Genomic DNA, 23,139 nt, shown 5'->3' with positions numbered 1-23,139 from the left:
TGAACCCTCATCTCCAGACTTTAAATCATAATACCTACCTATAGTGGTAAAAACAGCATAGCACTGGCCTAAAGACAGACACAATAGACCACTGAAACCAAATTTATGGTTGAAAAATAGACCCTCACAAGTATGGTCAAGTGCTTTTTTGGGGAAGCGAACTTGACCCAGTGGTTAGGGCGTCCGTCTACCACATGGGAGGTCCGCGGTTCAAACCCCGGGCCTCCTTGACCCGTGTGGAGCTGGCCCACGTGCAGTGCTGATGCATGCAAGGAGTGCCAGGCCATGCAGGGGTGTCCCCGCATAGGGGAGCCCCACGCACAAGGAGTGCGCCCCATAAGGAGAGCCGCCCAGTGCGAAAGAAAGTTCAGCCTGCCCAGGTGGCATTATCCACAACTGCCAAAAGATGGAAGCAACCCAAGTGTCCATAAAGGAATGAATGGATAAACAAGATGTGTTTTATATGTATACAATAGAATATAACTCAGCCAATAAAAGGAATGAAGTTCTGATACATGTAACATGGATGAACTTTGAAGACATCATGATGAATAAAGTAAGTCAGACACAAAGGGACAAATATTGTATGGCCCCACTAATAAGAAATAATTAGAAAAACAAAAAGTAACAAAAACAAAACAAAAAATATTCATGTAAAGAAAAACCAAAAAATAATAATAATTAGAATAGCAAATTCATAGTCAGAAACAAGAACAGACGTTACCAGGGTCCAGGGTACAGGAAGGGAATGCAGAGTTAAAGCTTCATTGGTACAGCATTTCTGTTTGGGATGAAGAAAAGTTTTCATAATGGATGGTGGAAATGGTAGCACAACACTGTGAATGTAATTAACACTACAGAATTATATATTTGAATGTGGCTAAATGGGTACTTTTAGATTGTATTACAGTAAGAGAATTTTTAAAAGTATGAAAATGTTCTAAAATTGATTGTGGGAAAGTGGATTTGGCCCAACGTATAGGGCATCCGCCTCCACACGGGAGGTCCGAGGTTGAAATCCCGGGCCTCCTTGACCCGTGTGGAGCTGGCCCATGTGCAGTGCTGATGCGTGCATGGAGTGCCGTGCCACGCAGGGGTGTCCCCCACACAGGAGAGCCCCGCGTGCAAGGAGTGCGCCCCTGAAGGAGAGCCACCCAGCACGAAAGAAAGTGCAGCCTGTCCAAGATTGGCATCGCACACATGGAGAGCTGCCACAACAAGATGATGCAACAAAAAGAAACCCAGATTCCCAGTGCCGCTGATAAGGATAGAGGTGGTCACAGAAGAACGCACAGCAAATGGGCATGGAGAGCAGACAACTGGGGGGTGGGCGGGGAATAAATAAAAAATAAATCTTATTAAAAAATAAATAAAATTGATTGTGATGATAAATGCACAACTCTGTGATTATATTAAAGGCCACTGATTGTACACTTTGAATGGGTTGCATGGTACCTGAATATATCTCAATAAAACTGCTGTGAGAGAGAGAGAGAAAGTGAGAGAAAAAAGAGAATATCACCTTTAAAGGAGCAGTAATTAGACTGCACACTGATTTTTCACAGAAGTATGGAAGAAGCCAGAAGACAATGAACAATATCATCAGGTGCTAAAAGAAAATAACTGCCAACCCATAATTTCAATCCCAGGAAAAATATCATTCAGAAATGAAAGCAAAATAAAGACATTTTCAGATGGGCGGGGAAAAAAAAGCCAAGTGAATTTTCCATAAGAAAATCACCACTGAAGGAAATTCTATAAGCCATTATTCAGACAATAGGAAAGATGACCCCAGCTAGAAAGTCAGAGAGGTAGGAAGAAATGAAGAGATCAAATATGTGGTAAATGTAAATAGCAGAGACTATAATGAAACAACAGTAATAATGTCTTTTTCTATTTAAAATACTGACAAAATTAAAATACATGCAAAAACACTTCAGAGTTAGGAGAGGTGAAAAGAATCCAAGGCTCTTGCATTCTCCAGAAAAGAACATAAAGGTACTAATTAATATCAAACTTTGATAAGTTAATGACTGATGTGGGGTACCACTGAAACAATTATAAAATACAATTTCCAAGTTAGTAGTGGAATATATGAAATAATAAAAAATGTTTTGATCAATCAAAAAGCAAGAAAGGAAAAAGAAGTATGTAACTGGCAGGACAAATGAAAGTACACAGTAATATGTTAAATTTAAACCCAAATATATCATTAAGTGCATTAATGTAAAGCAATCAAAATACCCTTTAAAGAGACAAAAATTCTCAGAATGAATTCCAAAAAAAAGAAAACCCAATTACATGCTATTAACAGTACAAGCATAAAGAAATGTTGAAAGTAAAAGAATGGAACAAGTCATATCTTGCAAACACTAATCAAAATAAAGCTGGGGTAACCACACTAACACTAAATAAGGTCAACTATCAGAAAATAAACATTTCGGTCCCCATCTTTTCAATATTTTCCCTAAAGAAAGCATATATGCAATTTTGTTTTGTTTTACTTTAAAAACCTAAGAATCCTCACAAGTTTCTTTTAAAAAGAGATCATCACAAACTTCATTTTAATAGCTATAAAAATCTCCAACTTACATTCCCCTTTCTGTATAAACCTTTGGGGATGGTTCCTATTTTTAGTTTCATTCCCCAAATAGCACATGGACTGCAATAATTTCACATATTCACTCCAAAAAATTAAATTTAGGTCTAAAAAGTTTCTAATATTTAGATGCACCGATTCATTAATCTCTCATATATTAGAAAGAAATTTTTTCCTTCACAAATTCCTCCTTTATCTGATAACTCCTGATAAGTGTCCCAAGTGTTCTTACCTATTAAAGTGTATGTCAGCCTATAGGAATGTAAAGTTTCTTTCCTATAAATTAAATAAAGCAATTAATAAACATAGATGTAAAATATTACACAGAATAAATATAGCATAATCACTTACCACTTGACCTGTTTTTACGACTTGATTTCCCACCAGTAAGAAGCATCTTGAGACTATTCCGAAACATGGTTGTGCTAGTCTAGTACTACCAAAACTGTAAAAGAAAATGTGGGAAAGTTTGTTAAAAGAAACTTGGTTTTCTATTCAAAATACCATTAAGAGTGAATTTGAAATACACTATGAGGAATTAATTGTGCTTAAACATATATTACAAAAAAACTGAACTGCATTAAAAAAAAGACTATGGAATATTTAAATAATTTCCTAAAAGTATACTGCAATACTATAGGAACCTCAAGAAATAAAGGTGGATAGCAATAAGAACACCCAGAAATATAAAACATTATTAGGTAGCTATAAATACAGTCTCTCCTTTTCCTTAACTCTCCATTTCTTGAACAACTTCCCCATATGACACATACATCTGTGCACATGCAGACACACAGTTAAGATTCTAGAAACTTACAGCAGCTGCAGAGTTTCCATTGGTCAATCCAGAATTTCATCTCACAAGACTACGTATATACATGAATCAGTACCTATTCTGTGTGTTTCACTCTTATAAAAGGAAAATCCCCCCAATTGTGTATTAGATTATATCCTCTCTTACCTTTTATCTAAAAATCACCTTCCTTTTTTTCCCTTTCCCAGCTTTAATTCCTTCTCTTTGCTTAATCATTACAATCATAACATAAACAAGCTTTAGGGAAGCAGAGTTGGCCCAGTGGTTAGGGTGTCCATCTACCGCATGGGAGGTCCGTGGTTCAAACCCCGGGCCTCCTTGACCCATGTGGAGCTGGCCCACGCGCCATGCTGATGCACACAAGGAGTGCCGTGGCCCACATGGGTGTCCCATGTAGGGGAGCCCCACACACAAGGAGTGCACCCCATAAGGAGAGCCGCCCAGCGCGAAAGAAAATTCAGCCTGCCCAGGAATGGTGCCGCACACACAGAGAGCAGGCACAACAATATGATGCAACAAAAAGAAACACAGATTCCCATGCCACTGACAACAACAGAAGCAGACAAAGAAGAGCACACAGTAGGCACAGAGAACAGACAACTGGAGTTGGGCAGGGGGGCGGGGCGGGCAAGAAATTAAATAAGTAAATAAATCTTAAAAAAAAAAACAAAAAACACAAGCTTTAGTATGTACTGACCAAACCAAAGTCCCTCCTTTTTCTCCCACACATCCAATTACTGCTCTATATTTCTTCATAACAAAACTTCCAAAAAGTGTAGTCAGTATTTGATGCTTCCAGTAGATTGAACAGATCAAAGGTGAAATGGAAAGGGGTCAATAAAAAATAAGCAAAACAAAGCACAGAGAGATAAAGTTCTAAAAAATACAGAAAATAGTACAGCAGTATATGGAATCCAGTGAAAACTTCTAACATACATATAATTAAAATCCTGGAAAAGAGGAGAAAATGAGAAGAGTACTGTTTGAAGAGATAACAACTAAGAATTTTCTAATGTTAATAAAGACATAAAGCCACATCCTCAAGTCTGTAAAACAAAAGCAGAATGACTACAAAGAAAATCAGTAAGCAAATCACAGCCAAACTTCTGAAAACCAAAGATAAATAAAATGTTTAAAATAGTAAGGGAATGGGGGTGGGGGTAGAGAACCTTTAAAGAATCAACAATAGACAAATGATTTTCAACAGAAACAATGAATGTCATGAGACAGTGCAATGAACTTGTAAAAATTCTGAAAGGAACGAGGTGCTATATATTGTGAAGGATTTGTTCTTATCCAAATAGAATTCTGGCCTTTAGCCATGACTTCTTGGAAGTAATCTCTGGCTCCTCGAATATTATGCCTGACAGGAGTGCCTCTGTTTGCCTGGGAACCTACAGTCATAACTGGACAGTATTAACAATGAGGTTTGGGGGTTACAGGATAGTAACACATAACAGTCTTAGTGTGGGTCCAAAACGATCAAGCATATGAATTAGGGTGGACACTTGATCTTGAATCTGATATCAACCATGTTAATAATCAATCAGTCATGCCCATGTAATGGAATCACAACAAAAACTGTGAACTCTGATGGTCAGGCAAGCTTCCCTGGTTGGCAGTATTCCATGTATACTGTCATACATCAATGCTGGGAGATTAACATGTTCTGACACCACAGGGAAAGGACACCAGAAGCTCTACATGGAAGCTTTCCGTGGAAGCTCTCCATTTAGAACCGTCTTGAACTACTTCTTCTGTGCTTCTTCCCTGAGATGATCTTAATTGGTACCTTTCCCTGTAATAAATTGCAACCATGAGTATAACTGCTTTCAATGAGTTCTGTGACTGCTTCAGCAAATTGCTGAATCTGAGAGAGTTTGGGGAACCCCAGACTTGTAGTTGGTGCCAGAAGTGAGAGCAGTCTTGTGGAGGATTGCATGCCCTCTAAATCTGACAGCTGACTCTAAACTTTGCCGTTTGGCTAACCTAGGGAAGGCACCAATCAAGAAACCTATTCCCAGGAAAAAATTATCTTTGAAAAATGAAAATGAAAAAAGGAGAATTCAGAAAAACAAACACAGAATCCATCACTAAAAGAAACACTCAAAGGCAGTTCTTCCAATAAAAGGTAAGTAACATAAAAAAGAAACAAATGCAAAAAGGAAGAGTATTGGAAAGGGTAATATATTGGTAAATACAAATGAATAATGACTGTAAAAATAATGTTTTTATCTTGTAAAGTTTGAAATATATGTATGCTTCAAATACATGACAATAGCAAACAAGTCAAAAGGGGGATAAATATTAAGTTTCTATGATATCTGGACTGTTCAGGAAGCAGCAAAATAATTTACATCAGACTGTAAAAACTCAGTAATTTACATTTTAATCTCTATGATAACCACACTAAAAGGTAACTGAAGTGAGAAAATAAATAATTAGAGATATTTTATTAAACCAAAAGATGGGAGATGAGAGATGAGAAATGAGAGAAAAAGAGCAAAGTTAATGTGGGTAAAATATTAAAAAATAGTAAGATGGTATATTTAAACAAATTATATCAGTTGCTATACTAAACATTCTGCTAAAAGACTAATATTGTCAGATTAAGTTTCTAAAAATCTAACCATATGTTGCTTACAAGAGACACAACTCTGTAAGATATGAACACAGAAAGACAAAGAAAAAGGATGAAAAAAATATACAAAGACCAGTTAAAAAGAAGTTCATATGGCTATACATATCAAAGCAGACTGAAGGCAACAGGCATTATCAAAAATAAAAAGGGGGGTTTCTTAATAATTAAAGTCATACCAACAGGAAGATATAACTCTAAATCTGAAAGGACCCAATAACAAAACCTTAAAACATATGAAGCAAAACTGTGTATGTATAAGAAAAAAAAGTGACACAAACAAATCCATAATCACCTGAGACATTAACACCTTTATCAATAGCTATGAGATAAAACAGCAGAAAAAAATGGTAGACAAATAGATTTGAATTACATGATTAATCAAGTAGACTTAACAAATATACATAGTGTGCTTTTCCAAATGACTACACAAAGAATAAAGAAAACATCAAAATGGACCATATATTTGTTCATAAAGCAAATCTCAACAAATTGAAAAGACTGAAATATTTCAGAATTTATTTCCTGGCAACAATGCAATTAAGACAGAAGCAAGGAAGCAGACTTGGCCCAATGGATAGGGTGTCTGCCTACCACATGAGAGGTCTGCGGTTCAAACCCTGGGCCTCCTTGACCCATGTGGAGCTGGCCCATGCACAGTGCTGATGCACTCATAGAGTGCCGTGCCACGCAGGGTTGTCCCCCATGTAGGAGAGCCCCACGCGCAAGGAGTGCACCCCATAAGGAGAGCAGCCCAGCGCAAAAGAATGTGCAGCCTGCCCAAGAATGGCGTGGCACACACGGAGAGCTGACACAACAAGATGATGCAACAACAACAAAAAAAAACCACACAGATTCCGGGGGCCGCTTATAAGGATAGAAGGGGTCACAGAAGAACACATAGCAAATGGACACAGAGAGAAGACAACTACGGGGGAAGGGGAGAGAAGTAAATTAAAAATTTAAAAATCTTAAAAAAAAAAAAAAAGACAGAAGCAAATACATTTTTAATCTAGAAAAAAAAGTCTTGCTTAAATATAAAATGATGCACTTCCAAATAACTCATTAGTCAAGAAAAATAAGCCACAATGGAAATCAGCAAATGTTTTGCAATGAATGATAATGAAAATATATGACTTATAAAACTTAGAGGATGCAACTAAAGAAATGTTTTTAAGGAAATTTATTCCATAAGTGCATGTATTAGAAGAGAAGGCTAAAAATTAGTTTCTAACATTCCATCTCAAAAAGTTCAAAAGTAGACATAAAATCTAAACAAAGTAAAAGAGTAGAGCTGAATGAAATAGAAAACAAATGAAAAATAAAAATCAACAAACCAAACACTAGATCTTTGAGATAGTAATAAAATTGAAATATCCAAACAAAGTTGATAAAGAAAAAAATAAATAAAAGAGAAATTACCAATTTCAGGAATGAACGAGGGGGCATCATTTCAGATCACAAAGGCTTTTTAAAAATAAGAAAAATTCTGGCAACAATTTGGTATGAAATGGACAAATTCTTTGAAAAATATAACTTAACAAAATTGATGCAAGGTTGCCCTATGGCTATTAAAGAAATGAATTTGTCACCAAAAGTATTTCCACAAAGAAAAATCCAGGGCCAGATGGTTTCACTAGTGATTTCTACCAAACACTTAAGGAACAAATAACATCAATATTGCAAAAACTCTTTACATAAGAAAGAAGGAGTACTTCCCAACACATTTTATGAGGCCAGTATGATCTTAATCCCAAAACCTTACAGATATTGTAAGAAAAGAAAATTACAGACCAATATGCCTCATGTACACAGATATAAAATTCTTAACAAAAGGCATCTTCACTAAAAACTACAAAGGGTTGCTATGGTGGTTTGAACTCTATGTATCCCATAAAAACATGTTCTTATGTTTAATCCATTCATGTATGTGTAAACCCATTGTAGGTAGGACATTTTGATGAAGTTATTTCAGTTAAGGTGTGTCCCACCTCAGTCAGGATGGGTCTTAATCCTATCACTGGTGTTCTTTATAAGAGAATGAAATTCAGACATGGAGAGAAAAAGCCACAGAAAGCAAGAAGCTGAAACAGAACTCAGAAGAGAAGGAAGAGACCAGCAGTGCTGCCATGTGCCTTTCCATTTGACAAGCTAAGGACAAAGCAGCCAGGTGCAGAATGCCACAGTCTTGGAGAGGAAGCATCAACCTGATGACACCTTGATTTGGACATTTTTCCAGCCTTAAAACCATAAGCAAATAATTTCCCACTGTTTTTGAACCATTTCATGGTATTTGCTCAAGCAGTCTAGGAAACTAAACAGTGATTAAAAAATTAAAGACCTAAATATGTGGAGATATATCATATTCATGGATTGGAAGGCTTGATATTGTTAAGATTTCAATTATCCTCAAATTGTTTTAAAGATATGTTGGGGGCTGAATTATGTCCACCAGAAAAACTTGTTCTTAGTCTTGGCACACATTCTGCTGGGTGTGAACCCATTTGTAAAAAGGACCTTCGAAGATGTTATTAGTTAAGGTGTACCAAAACTGAATGATGGTGGCCTCTAATCTAATATGGCTGAAGTCCTTATAAGTAAAGGAAACTGGACAGAGAAGGGAAAAGCCACAGGGGACCAGCCAAAAGATGGAAGTCAATTGAACATGGAAGAGAAAGTAGAAGACAACACCATGTACATTGTAATGTGACAGGAAAGCCAAGGACCCCCAAAGATTGCCAACCAACCAGGAGATACTGATCCCAGGAGGAAGCAAGCCTTCTAGCTTCTGAAACTGTGAGCCAATAAAGTCCTATTACTAAGAAAACCCATTAAATGGTATTTGTTTTAGCAGCTAGGAAACTAAGACAAGACAACACAAATCTCAAATTTCAGCAGACCTTTTTTTGGCAGAAATTATGAGGCTATGGTAATTCTAAAATGCATATGGTAATATGGTAACGAAAAGAACTTACAATATTCAAAGCTATCTTTGAAACTAACAAAAAAGATGGAGCACTTATACCACCTGAATTTAAGATTTACTGTAAAGCCCCAAGAATTATGACAGCATGGTATCAGCATTAATTATCAACAAGTAGATCAATGGAAGAGAATAATAAGCCTGGTAATAGGCCTAAACTTACATGTTATTTGATTTTCAGTCAAGGCATTAATGTCTTTTCAATAAATACTGCTGGGATAAATGGATACCCACTCTACCCTGACTCGTAGCTCATGCTATACCCAAAAATTAATTCAAAATGAATCAAGTAGCAAATAAAGGCTAAAATAAAACTTCTAGAAGAAAACATAGGGCAATATATATCTTCATAATTTAGAGGTAGGCAAAGGTTTCTTGGAACACAAATCAATAATTATTTTAAAAACTAATGTATTGACATGATTAAAATTCAAAAATTAGCTCCTCATCAAAAGAAAATGAATTGGCAAGCCACAGAGTTGGAGAAAATCACAAAATAAAAAAATATCAGGACTGATATTAGGAATATATAAAGGACATGTACAACTGCAATAAGTAAAACAAAAAACCAAATTTTAAAACAGGTAAAAGATGTGTATAGATATTTCAAAGAAGAAAATATATGAATGGCCAATATACATATTAAAAGTGCTCAACACGGAAGCAGAAGTGGCTCAAGGGGTTCAGCTCCTGTCTCCCATATGAGAGGTCCATGGTTTGGTTCTCAGGGCCTCCTGAAGGAACAGGAACAAACAACAGACAAAACAAACAAAGGAGCCAGCTCAGGAAGGCCAATGTGGCCCAGTGGTTGAGCACCGGCTTCCCACACACGAGGTCCCAGGTTCAATTCCCGACCCCCGGCACCTCAGAAGAAAAAACAGTGCTCAACATTATTCATCATTGAGGAAATACAAATTACAGTAAGTTACCACTACATACCATCAAAAGCACTAAATTTAAAAAGACTGACAACAGCAAATACTGCCTAGGATGGAAAGCAACTGAAATTCTCATTCTTTGTTTTGGGAGCATAAAATGGTACAATCAATTTGGAGAAAAGTCTGAGAGTTTCTTATAAAACCAAACATTTTCCTAGCTTATGATCTAGAAATTCATCTATTATATTTAACCATGAGAAATTAAAACATGTGTCCACAAAAAAACTATTAAAACAATGTCCACACCAACTTTATTCATAACAGCTAAAAACTAGAAACAGCCCAGATGTCCATCAACAGAAGCATGGATAAACTATGAGATATGCACACATTGAAATACTGCTCAGCAATTTTTAAAAAATATGAACTATTTACAAATTGAACAAAATAGATTTCAAAATACAATATGCTGAGTGGAGTGAAGGAACCCTTACCCAAAAGTGTATGTGTTCTATCATTCTATTTATATCAAATTCCAAACAGACAAAAGTAATCTATGGTGGAAAAAAATGAGAATAATGGTTGCTTCTTCAGGGTGAGTATTGGAAATGACTAAGGGCATAAGGGTACTTTCTAGGGTGATGGTAATATTCAGTATCTTAGGTGTACACATTTTTCAAAACTGAACAAAAATTCACCTAAGACTTATGCTCACATTTTAAGTAAATTTTACCTCAAAAGAAAAAAGGAAACAAATATTGAACTCTAGCTAATATTTGTGCTTTAATGTTCAAGGGAAAGCATACTGATGTCTGAATTTACTGAAATGCTTTTAAAAAAATACAAAAAAAAACAAGATGGATAGATGGATGGATAAAAGGCTAGGAATCCAGATATGTGATAAAATAATTACAGCAAAATGTTAACAGTAGATACTAAGTAGTATAGTGGGTATAGATATGTTAACTGCAAATTTCTTTAAAATTTTCTATATGTTTGAGAATGTTACAATAAAAAGTTAGGTAGAAACATTCTCACAAAGAAAACTCTAAAAGATGATTTCACCAATAAATACTACAAACATTTAAGGAAAAAATAATACCAATCATTACGCAAATTGTTCCAGAGAGCAGAAAAATAGGAAATATTTCCCAACTTGATTTCTAAGGACGGCATAATATTGAAAATAAAAGCACAACAAGGTTGTTACAAGAAAGAAATAATAGAGATCTCTTTTTAACACAGATGTAAAACCCTGAACAAAATATTGGCAAATCAACTATACTAACACGTAGAAAAAAATATTAGTAAGTACCAAATGAAGGTTTAATCCCAAAATGCAGAAAATAAAAAAGATTTATTTACCATATGAATAGCAATAATTAAACCATATTAACAGGAGAAGAAAAAAATCATATTCTCAAAATATGTAACAAATGTAACTGCTAGAATTCAACATTCATTCAATTTTTTAAAAATAGTTCAAAACCAGAGGCAGATGAGAACTTAACATAAAAGTATATTCACAAAAAAGCCTACAGCAAACATCATATGTAACAGTGAATTCTTAAAAATGTTCCCCCAAGATGAACAATGTGACAGGAACCTCACTATCACCACTTATAACCAACATTATCGTGGAAATCTTAGCCAGTAAAAGAAGGCAAGAATATGAAATAGAAATTATGAATTTTAGGAATAAAATTGCCATTTTCATAACCAATATTGATTACTTAGAAAATTTAAAAGAATTTATAAACTACTGGACTTAAGCGAATTTAGCGAAGTCACTAGATACAGTATAAAACAAAGACAGGTGAGCAGATATAGCTCAAGTGGTTGAGCGCCTACTTCCCATGTACAAGGTCAGGTTCGATCTCCCGTACCTTCTTTAAAATAAAAAGACATAACGCGAACGGAAGATAAACATGGTGAGAAATACAAAAGTATCTATTTCATCAAACACTTACTGAAATATTTCTCTTACATATTCACTTCGAGAATTAGTTTTTACCCCCTAACGTTATTTTAAGAGACTACCTGACAAATAGAAATTCTAAGTTCGATAAGTACTTCACTAACATCGAAAGAAAAGCCTTGAGAAATATTATGTACAATATATAATACGAAAATATTACATAAGGATAGATATGAAATATACTTCCTATTTTAAAATACCATGAAATTTAAATAGTTAAATCTCATAATTCATGAATTTGAATTTTCTTAGAAGAGAATTAAATTATTTTTTTACATACTAGATCCTCTGTGTATATATGCAAATGAAGAAAATATTCCACATATATGACCTCATTTAGTCTTCCTTTTTAAAAACCCGTAAGATAGGTGATATTTGCTACATTTTAAAGGAGGAGTTGAGGTAAAGAAAAGTTAAATAACATGCCAACCGTCAAACAGTTAATAAATAATAAAGGCAGTATATGAACCCATGCTCCTTGTCCTTTAGTGCCTATTCTTACATAAGGAATACTTAATAAATCCATTAAAAATATCAGCTGAAACTCTAAAGTTTATAAATCTAGTGATGCAAAGCAAGCAGTCATATTAAAATAGTCTCAAAAGTATTACTCCATTTTGTTCCTGTTTTTAAAATATGTATAATACTTTTTTAATTTCGAGTAGCATTATCACATACTTTTTTTAAAAAAAGATTTATTTATTTATTTATTCGCACATACCTTCCCCCTTGTCTGCTCTCTGTGTCCATTCACTGTGTGTTCTTCTGTATCTACTTGACACAGGCAGCTCCAGGAACTGATCCTGGGGCCTTCCGGAGTGGGAGAGAGGTAATCATTCTCTTGCGCCACCTCAGCTCTCTGGTCTGCTGTATCTCTTATTGTCTCACTTCTGTATCTCTTTTTGTTGCAATATCTTGCTGCATCAGCTCTCCATGTGGGCCAGCTTGCCACACAGGCCAGCTTGCCTTCACCAGGAGGCCCTGGGCAACAAAACCTGGACCTCCTATATGGTAGATGGGAGCCCAGTTGCTTGAGCCATATCGGCTTCCCTATCACATACTTTTAACTTACTTTACCTTAATTTAATGACTTAAAAAAACAAGTACTGTTGTAAGCTGGTGTTACTCTTTGTAAATACACTAAGAAAAATTATTACAACTCATTGAAGAAAAAAAAAACCTGCTTCTTTGTAATAGACACTATGGTATCCCATCCATACCCCATTTAACAGGACCAGTGTACTCATCCCCCAGCTATTCATTACTCAGAGGGGCTCCCCACTTCTCCAGAGAACTGCCCTTGGCTAACTGGTACCATGTTACCCAGAAAGCTTCATCTCTCACCCCCACTTCTATTCAGGGAGGCTTTTGGTCAGTGACTCATTAATATAGACCAGTTTCCTGAACTCAAAAGGGGTACATTTTTATGATATAATTTTTGCTCCAAAGCCATCACTCATCTTTTCCCATGGTTTTTTATTTTTCTTCAAATACTTATCACTACCTGATATGTTACATACCTTTTTGTTTACTGTCAGTTCCTCCACTCTAATATAAGACCCATGAGGGCATGAAATTTGCTTAATTCATTGCTGCAACCCCATAACTAAGAGAATTATGCCTGATAAATAGGCACTAAGTAAGTATTTACTGAATTAATCAATTATAATCATTCTTCTATATATCACTATACACATCAAATCCCTTGTGGAGAAATCTGATCTTATTCATCTTTCTGTCTTCATTGCCTAGTTCAGGGTAGGTTCTCAACACTTGAGTAAGGAAACAAATGAAAGAATAATGATCAAAGATTTGATTAATCAGATTATTAACCTAGTAAAGAAAGTAAAAAGGAAAGGGGACACACTATTAGTAAATTCCAATTGAAAAAAAATGTTAAGAATTAACTAGAATACTAGGCATAACTGGGGTAAATGGGCACCAGGGAAAGGCCCAAAAATTCTAGACATAGTTTAAATTTTATCTGAAGGGAAACAAGAAAATTCTATTCATACTTCAAACTTCTGCCTAAGTCAGACCTTCCTAATAATTATGTATACTTCTACAAAGTTTCAAAAAGAAAAAAAAAAGACTATTATTTAAGAAGAAAAACAAAATCTTATTTAAAAGTTACTAAGTTAAAAAGAATAAAAATCTGATGTCTTTAAATAAACCAAGGTAACATTCTAAGATTAATTTAAAAAAGGATGGTGGATGGGATAAATTAAAGATACAGACGGTCACTTTTTGAAGTGTAGAGATTTTTTTTTGGCTGGTCCTAAAACATTTTATTAAAAATGCCTGAAATGTATAAAGAATGAAATAAAACATAAAATATTTATTTGTTGAAAGCTAATTACCCACCTCATAGCTACAATTTTGTAAAATGGCATTCTTATTCAAGTTAACATGCCAATAGAAAATTTATTGTAATAAAATAATAATGACACACCACAAAAGTGTAACTAAGTGGGGAAATATTTCATCCAAATAAAACTACTGGATTTGAAGACCCCAATAACTGAAATAAAAAATTCCCAGGATGATTTCAACAGCAGATTGGAGCTGCAAAAATAAAAAAGAATCAGTGAGCTCAAATGCGACAATTGAAATAAGACAGACTGAGGAGCAGAAAGGAAAAAGAACTTGAAACAACAAAAAAAGTTTGACAGATCTGTAGGGCCACTACCAAGCATACCAATATACATGTTATGGGGGGGCCCAAAAAAGGAAGAGAGAAAGGGGCAAAGGGAATGTTCAAAGACATATTAACCGAAAACTTCAAAATAAGAAGGGATATGAAAGTAGACATTATTGGGAGAATTAAGGAACAAAAAAGGGTATACAGCTTACAAAGACTAAATAGCAAAATGGCAGAAGAAAGTGCAACATTATCAGTAGTTAATTTAAATGGAGTAAATTCTCCAGTCAACAGGTGGAAATAGGTAGAATGGGTAAACAAGCATGAGCCAATTACATGCTGTTACAAGAGACTCAACTTAAATTCAAAGACATAACTAGAATGAACGTGAAAGGATGGGAAAAAATGTACCATACAAGTAGTAGCCAAAGAGAGCTAGGGTATCTATATTAAACAGACTTTAAATCTCTAAATTAAAAACTGTTTCGAGGAACAAAGAAAGTCATTATATACCAATAAAGGAGTCAATTCAAAAAGAAAACATAACTATAAATACATGCACACCTAAGAGCAGACTCCCAAAATGTATAAAGCAAATAAGATTTTAAGAAACAGATGATTCTACATCAATAGGAGACTTCAATACATTCCTTTAAAAAATGGATAGCACACCTAGACAGAAGATCAGTAAGGAAACAGAAGTCTTGAACAATTCTATAAACCAACTAAGCCTAATAGACATATATTAATATAATACTTTGCCCAATACCAGAATATACATATTTCTCTAGGGCACATGGGTCATTCTCCAGATTAGATTCTGTTAGACCACAAAACGAGCTCAATAATTTCAAAATATTTATACAATGTAGCTTCTCCAATCACAATGGAATGAAACTAGAAATCAATAAGTGAGGAAGAAATAGAAAATTCACAAGTATGTGGAAATTAAGCAACAGACTCCTAAACAACCACTGGGTCAAAGAAATCATAAGAGAAATTAGGAAATATCTTGAGGCAAATGAAAATGAAAACACAATATACCAAAAGTTATAGAACACAGCAAAAGCAGTACTGAAAGGAAATTTATAGCTTTGAATACTTCATTAAAAAGAAGAAATATCTCAAATCAGAGACCTAACCTCAGAACTGGAGGATCTAGAAAGGGAAAAGCAAACTAAACCCAAAGAGAGCAGAAGGGAGGAAATAACAAAGATAAGGAGATAAATGAAATACAGAATTTAAACAACAACAAAAAAAATTGTATTAACAAAACCAAGAGGACTTTTGAAAGGATCAATAAAATTGATAAAACTTCAGCTGGACTGACAATGAGAAAGGGAGGACACAAACAACTAAAAGCAGAAATGCTTTTCCCATGGAAATAAAAAGGACTATAAGAGGATACTATGAACAACTGTACACCAACAAATTAGATAACCCTGATGAAATGGACAAATTCCTAGAAACACACAAACTACCTACACTGACTCACAAAGTAAGAGACATCTCAACAAACCAATAACTAGAAAAGAGACTGAATCAATAACCAAGAACCTCCCTACAAAGAAAGGCCCAGGACCAGACAGTTTGACAGGGGAATTTTATCAAACACTCCAAGAAGAATTAACAGCAATCCCTCTCAAACTCTTAAAATTGAAAAGAAGGGAACACTTCCTAACTTATTTTATGAGACATCACCCTAAAACCAATGTCAGACAAAGATACCACAAGAAAATTACAGGACAATATCTCTTATGAATGTAATAGACGCAAAAAGCCTAAACAATATACTAGCAAACCAAATCAAACAGCATATTAAAAGAATTATACCCAGGATCAAGGGGCATTTTCACTAGTGTGCAAGCATGGTTCAACCTAAGAAAACAAATTAATGTAATACATCACATTAACAGAATGAAAAGGGAAAAGAACACATCATCATTTCAATTGACACAGAAAAGGCATTTGACAAAATCTAGCACTACTTCTTGATTAAAAAAAAAAAAAAAAAAACACTTCGAAAACTAGGAATAGAAGGAAACATCCTCAACATGATACTGGACATATAAGAAAACCCATAGCTAACATCTTACTTAATAGTGAAAGACTGAACACTTTCCCTCTAAGTTCAGAAACAAGAAAAGGATGCTTGCTGTCGCCACTCTTATTCAACATTGTACTGGAAGTTCTAGCCACAGCAATTAGGCAAGCAAAAGAAATAAAAGACATCTAAATTGAAAAGACAGAAAAAAATCTTTCCCTATTTGCAGATGACATGATTTTCCATAAATAAAATCCTGAATATATGACAACAAAGCTCCTAGAGCTATGAAATTATTTCAGCAACATGGCAGTGTACAAGATCAATACCCAAAAGTCATGGAGTTTCTATATACAAGCAATGAACAATGAAAAGAAGAAATCAAGAAAAATATTCCATTCACAATACAGCTAAAAGAATCAAATATCTAGAAAATAATCTAACTAAAGGTGTAGTACACAGAATACTACACAACATTGCTAAAAGAAATCAAAGAAGACCTAAGTAAATGAAGGACATTCTGTGTTCATGGGATGGAAGATGAATATTGTTAAGATGTCACTTCTACCCAAAGCAATTTAAAGAATTCAACTCAATACCAATAAAACTTCCAACAGTCTTCTTTCAGAAATGGAGAAGCTAATCATCAAATTTATATGGGAGGCTAAAGGGTCATGAATAGCAAAAACCGTCTTGAAAAAGAACTAATATAGAGGATTAACATTTGCCAGTTTTAAAACTTATTACAAAGCTACAGTAATCAAAACAACATGATGGTGGCGGACTTGGCCCAGTGGTTAGGGCGTCCATCTACCACATGGGAGGTCCGTGGTTCAAACCCCAGGCCTCCTTGACCCGTGCGGATCTGGCCCATGTGCAGTGCTGATGCGCGCAAGGAGTGCCCTGCCACGCAGGGGTGTCTCCACTTAGGGGAGCCCCACACACAAGGAGTGCACCCTGTAAGGAGAGCCACCCAGCGTGAAAGAAAGTGCAGCCTGCCCAGGAATGGTGCCGCACACACGGAGAAAAATAAATAAATAAATCTTTAAAAAAACAACATGATGTTCTAATAATGATTGAAGTGATGAACACACAACTATGCAATCATCCCAAATATCATTGACTGTATACTTTAGATGAATTGTATGCTTTATTAATATGTATCAATAGAATTGATTTGTTTTTTAAAAAGCATGGTACTTACAAAGAGACAGATGTATAGATCTACAGAATTGAATTGATATTCAGAAAAAACTACATTTTTGATGATGGTGCCAAGTATACTCAATGGGAAAAGAATAATCTCATCACTAAATGGTGCTGGGAAAACTGGGTATCCATATGCAAAAGAATCGAAGGTGTACTACTACCTCACGCCATATACAAAACTCAACTCAAAATGGATCAAAGATCTAAATATAATTATCAGAACTATAAAACTCCTATCAGGCAATATAAAGTATTGTCAGGATCATGTTAGGCAATAATTTCTTACATTTACATATAAAACAAAAGAAAAAATTCAATGGAACATCATCAAAAAATTTTAAAGTTGTGCACCAAAGGTCTTTTATCATGAAAATAAAATAATCTACATAATGGGAGAAAATATTTGAAAACCATGTATCCAATAAGGGTTTAATATCCAGCACATATAAAGCAATCCTTCAACTTAACAACAAAAAAACAAAACAACCCAATTTTGGGTGGCGGACTTGGCCCAGTGGTTAGGGCGTCCGTCTACCACATGGGAGGTCCGCGGTTCAAACCCCAGGCCTCCTTGACCCGTGTGGAGCTGGCCCATCCACAATGCTGATGCGAGCAAGGAGTGCCATGCCACGCAGGGGTGTCCCCAAGTAGGGGAGCCCCACACGCAAGGAGTGCGTCCCATAAGGAGAGCTGCCCAGCGCGAAAGAAAGTGCAGCTTGCCTAAGAATGGTGCCAACCACACAGAGAAATGACACAACAATATGACGCAGCAAAAAGAAACACAGATTCCTGTGCCACTGACAACAACAGAAGCGGACAAAGAAGACGCAGCAAATAGACACACAGAACAACGGGGGGGGGGAGGGGGAGAGCAATAAATAATAAATGAATCTTTTAAAAAAAAACAAAAAACCCCAATTTTAAAATGGGCAATACACTTGAATAGACTTTTCTCCAAAAAAGATATACTAATAGCCGAACAGCACATGAAAAAGATGTTCAACATTATTAGCCATTAGGGAAATGAAAATGAAAACCACAATGAGATGTCATTTCACACCCTCTAGAATGGTTACTATTTTTTAAAAAAACATAAAACTACAAATTTTGGAGTGGATGTGGAGAAATAGGAACAATCACTCATTGTTGATGGGAATGTAATATGGTGCAGCCATTGGGGAAGACAGTTTAGTAGTTCCTTAGAATTATAAATATAGAATTATCATATGAGCCAGCAATCCCACTTCTATGTACACACTCAAAAGAATTGAAAGCATGGTCTTGAACAGATATTTGTATGCCAATGTTCATAGTGGCATTACTCAAAATTGCCAAAAGATGGAAGCAACTCAAGTGTCCATCAACTGATGAATAAAGGAGTATATACACACAATGGAATATTACTCAGCCATAAAAATGAATGAAGGTCTGATACATGCAATCACAGAGATGAGCCTTGAAGTTATCACTATGAGTAAAATAAGCCAGACTCAAAGGAACAAATATTTATCATCACAGTGATATGAAATAACCAGAATAGGAAAATTCTCTAGTCAGAAACTAGAATGTAAGTTACCAGGGGTTGGGTGGGGTAGAGAATGGGAAGTGAATGCTTAATTTGTACAGAGCTTCTTTTTGGTATGGTGGAAATGTTTTGATACATGTACTAACCTAATACAAAATATTAATAATGGGAAGTCTGCATTTTATTTTTGGTATTTCTGTAAAACTACAACTTCACTTTTTTAAAAAATTTATGTAATTAATAATGTAATCAAATTAGCTATTTAGTATTTCTGCACCACTCAGATTAAATATCACATTATTCCCTTTAACTTTTCCATATAGGGCATTTTCCATTCTATTTGCCAGCTGGGATTTTTGTTTTCTTTTAATCTCTTCTTCTATATCCTTTCCCCTTTTGAAAGGTTTGGTATTGTTTTCCTATACGAATAATCAGGTGTTACAGCACATTTATTAAATGATCCATCATTTTCCCACTGATTTTTTTATGCTACCACTGATATATATAAAGTTTTGATTTTGTTGTAGGCCTTTACCTGAGCACTTTATTCTATAGTGATGCTTTCTTTATATAACTTGGTTAGTGCAAAATGTCTTAATTCAATCTTAGTCACATTTCCAAAGGCTATTTCTTTGATCATGACAATATTATCCTAAAACACATATAGAAGAAACAAAGTTCTGAAAATGACATACAATTTTGAAAACAATGGAAAGGTTTGATAGGGATTGATATCTAGGGAACTAGATATCACTATGTTTTAATAACACTACTATTTGTAGGCATCTACCAAAAAACCACCACTAACATTATAATCAGGTAGCGGACTTGGCCCAGTGGTTGGGGCGTCCGTCTACTGCATGGGAGGTCCACGGTTCAAACCCCGGGCCTCCTTAGCCCATGTGGAGCTGGCCCACACGCAGTGCTGATGCGCGCAGGGAGTGCTGTGCCACGCAGGGGTGTCCCCCGCGTAGGGGAGTCCCACGCATGGGGAATGTGCCCCATAGGGAGAGCCGCCCAGCGCAAACGAGGGTGCAGCCTGCCCAGGAATGGTGCCGCACGCGCAGAGAGCTGACACGGCAGGATGATGCAGCAAAGGGAAGCACAGATTCCCATGCCGTTGACAACAGCAGAAGCAGACAAAGAAGACACGGCAGATGGACTCAGAGAGCAGACGGCCTGGGTGGGGGCCGAAGCGGAGAGAAATAAATAAATAAATAAATAAATCTTTAATAATAATAATAACATTATGATCAGTGGTTGAAGACTGAAAGCTTTCCCACAATGTCAAGAACTAGACAAGGATGTCTGTTCTTACCAAATCTCTTCAATATTGTATAGCAGTTCTAACCAGGGCCATTAGATGAGACAAAGAAATAAAAGGCGTCTAGATTGGGGAGGAAGAAGCAAAACTGTTTACAGACGGCATAATCTTACACACAGAAAATCCTAAGGAATGCACACACACACATAAATCCATTAAAGTTAACAGGATCCGATTTCTACATACTAGCAATGAACAATGTGAAATGAAATAAAACAATTCTATTTAACATAGCATTAAAAAGAATACTTTGGAATAAATTTAACAAAAGGAGTACAAGACTCATACACTGAATAGTATACAAAATATTATTGAAAGAAATTAAAGAAGACCTAAATTAATGGAAAGACATCCCCATGTTCATGGACTGAAAGACCTGATATTGTTAAAATGGCAATATTCCCTGAAGTGATGTACAGATTCAACACATTAAAAATCCCAGCTGGCTTTTTTGCACAGATTAACAGGTTGACCCTAAAATTCATATGGAAATGCAAGGAACCCAGCATCACCAAAACAATCTTGAAAATTAAGAACAAAGCCAAACACAGTCAATAAAGGCTCCCCAAAGGTATCCATGGCCTAATCAATGGAATTCTAATCACACTTTACAGATGTGGTGAAATTAAGGGTTCTTAAAATAGGGAGATTATCTTGGATTTACTGAGGTAGGTCCAATGTAATCACAGTCATCCTTAAAAGATAGAAAAGGGAGACTAGAGAGTCACACGAAATGTGATAATAAAAGCAAAGATCAGCGTGATTCAGCCACAAGCCAAGAAATGCAGGTGGCCTCTATTTACTATTACCAAATAACAATATCTCAAATGCCTATAAAAGACTGCAAAGCTGCCACATTATTCATTGGCTATCTTTCAGCACTGTGTTGCTATTTAAGTTAAGAAGTTTTTACTGGACTAATAGATATCAGTTGATACTTAAGAACAAAGTTCTTAGTGAAAACACTCATCTTTTTTTTTTTTTTTGGCACCAGTTTGAAGTGATTCTGTGCTGCTTCTTACCACAAGTTATTTCACATCACTTAACTCACTCAGCTCAACAGTCAAACTGAAAGACACTGAGTTAAGAAATCATCCTGTATGAGGGTGGGCCTTAAACTCAGTGATGGGTGCCCTTATAAGAAGAGGAGAGGGTGAACATACATGAAGAGAAGACAGATATGTGACAGCAGAGGTGGAGGATAGAGTGATACAGCTATAAGTAAAGGAATACAGCTATAAGTAAAGGAACATCAAACATTGCCAGCAAGCACCAGAAGATAGGAGAAAGGCAGGGAACAGAATCTCCCAAAGAAACTCCGGGAGGAAAAAACCCCGTCAACATCTTAATTTCAAACTTCTGGCCTCCTGAACTGTTAGAGAATAAATTTCTGTTGTTTTAAGTCACCCAGTTTGTGGTAATTTTTTATAGCAGCCCTAGGAAACTAATACAGATACATATAACATAAATCTAAAACCGCTTAAGTCTTGCTACCAAGCTATACAACTTCGAAGGTTTTTGGTTAGATCACTAGACACATAAACAAAAACCTAGCATGTAACAGCACAAGATTGCTCAATCATTCTTTATTAGTTCTCATTCACCTAACTTTTCTAATCAATCAGAACATCTTTCTGATTCTACACTTTTTTCAGGGAAGCCTTTTCTCATGTCCCAGATTAGCTCTGCTCTAACAATTATAACTCTCAGTATTTATATACCCTGTACCTGTCTTTTTTCTAACACTTTCCCAAATAATTACAATATTTGACTTTCTACTAAACTGTATGTTCCATGAGGTTATGTATTGATCACGTCTGTTATGTTCATTGCCATTCTTATACCCTGCACACTGTGTGGCATACATTAAGTGCTGGAATGAATTAATTAATTAAGAATAGCAAAGCCAACAGCAAGCCACACAGTATATCTGGTGATAAACATTAAAACAAATAAATCAGGTGAAGAATTATTAATTATTATTACTGAAATAATGAAAATGCTCTAATAATGACTGAAGTGATGAATGCACAACTATGTGATTAAACCAAATACACTGATTGTAGACTTTGGATGAACTGTATGCTTTATTAATATGTCCCTGTAAAAATTGATTTGTCTTAAAAAAATAGATAAATCTCAACTTATTTAAAAAGGAAACAAAAACATGTTTTATGCATATTTGTTCTGTAAGTTCACAACTTTTACTAGACCCTATTATTTATATTCATGTATGAATGATATACTTCAATAAATTAACTTTAAAAATTAAAAACTTTTGTGACACATCAAGAGAAAAAAACCCCAGTGAAACATTTTCAAAATACTGTAGAACATTCTTTCAGCAAACATTAATTTGGGTGTTGCTATGTACCAGGCACTAATGGTACAGTAATAAACAACAGCAGCCAAAAACAGTTTCCTTACTCATTGAGTTTATAATCAAGCCAACCAAAGGAAAGAGATTTCTACTCAAAGGATATAACTCAAACCCAAAAGACTATAT

General features: G+C 35.3%; 1 protein-coding gene across 13 annotated transcripts in view; it reads right to left on the bottom strand.

Annotated features, from left to right (window-relative positions):
- TANC2 (tetratricopeptide repeat, ankyrin repeat and coiled-coil containing 2) overlaps window positions 1-23,139 on the bottom strand; it is a 593,508-nt gene that overhangs the window by 487,659 nt on the left and 82,710 nt on the right. For all 13 annotated transcript variants that reach the window (XM_071210733.1, XM_071210734.1, XM_071210737.1 and 10 more), the window contains one exon: window positions 2,951-3,044. Coding sequence is in view for 8 of the 13 variants with exons in the window: in XM_058284490.1 (XP_058140473.1) it covers window positions 2,951-3,017 (67 nt within the window). In the remaining 5 variants the exon portion in view is untranslated. The remainder of the gene's footprint in view (window positions 1-2,950; window positions 3,045-23,139) is intronic.

This window comes from Dasypus novemcinctus, chromosome 21 (genome assembly GCF_030445035.2).
Source record: "Dasypus novemcinctus isolate mDasNov1 chromosome 21, mDasNov1.1.hap2, whole genome shotgun sequence".
NCBI classification, from domain to species: domain Eukaryota; kingdom Metazoa; phylum Chordata; class Mammalia; order Cingulata; family Dasypodidae; genus Dasypus; species Dasypus novemcinctus.
Note: the sequence above shows the minus strand (reverse complement) of the source record. Positions and strands in the feature narration are given on the sequence as shown.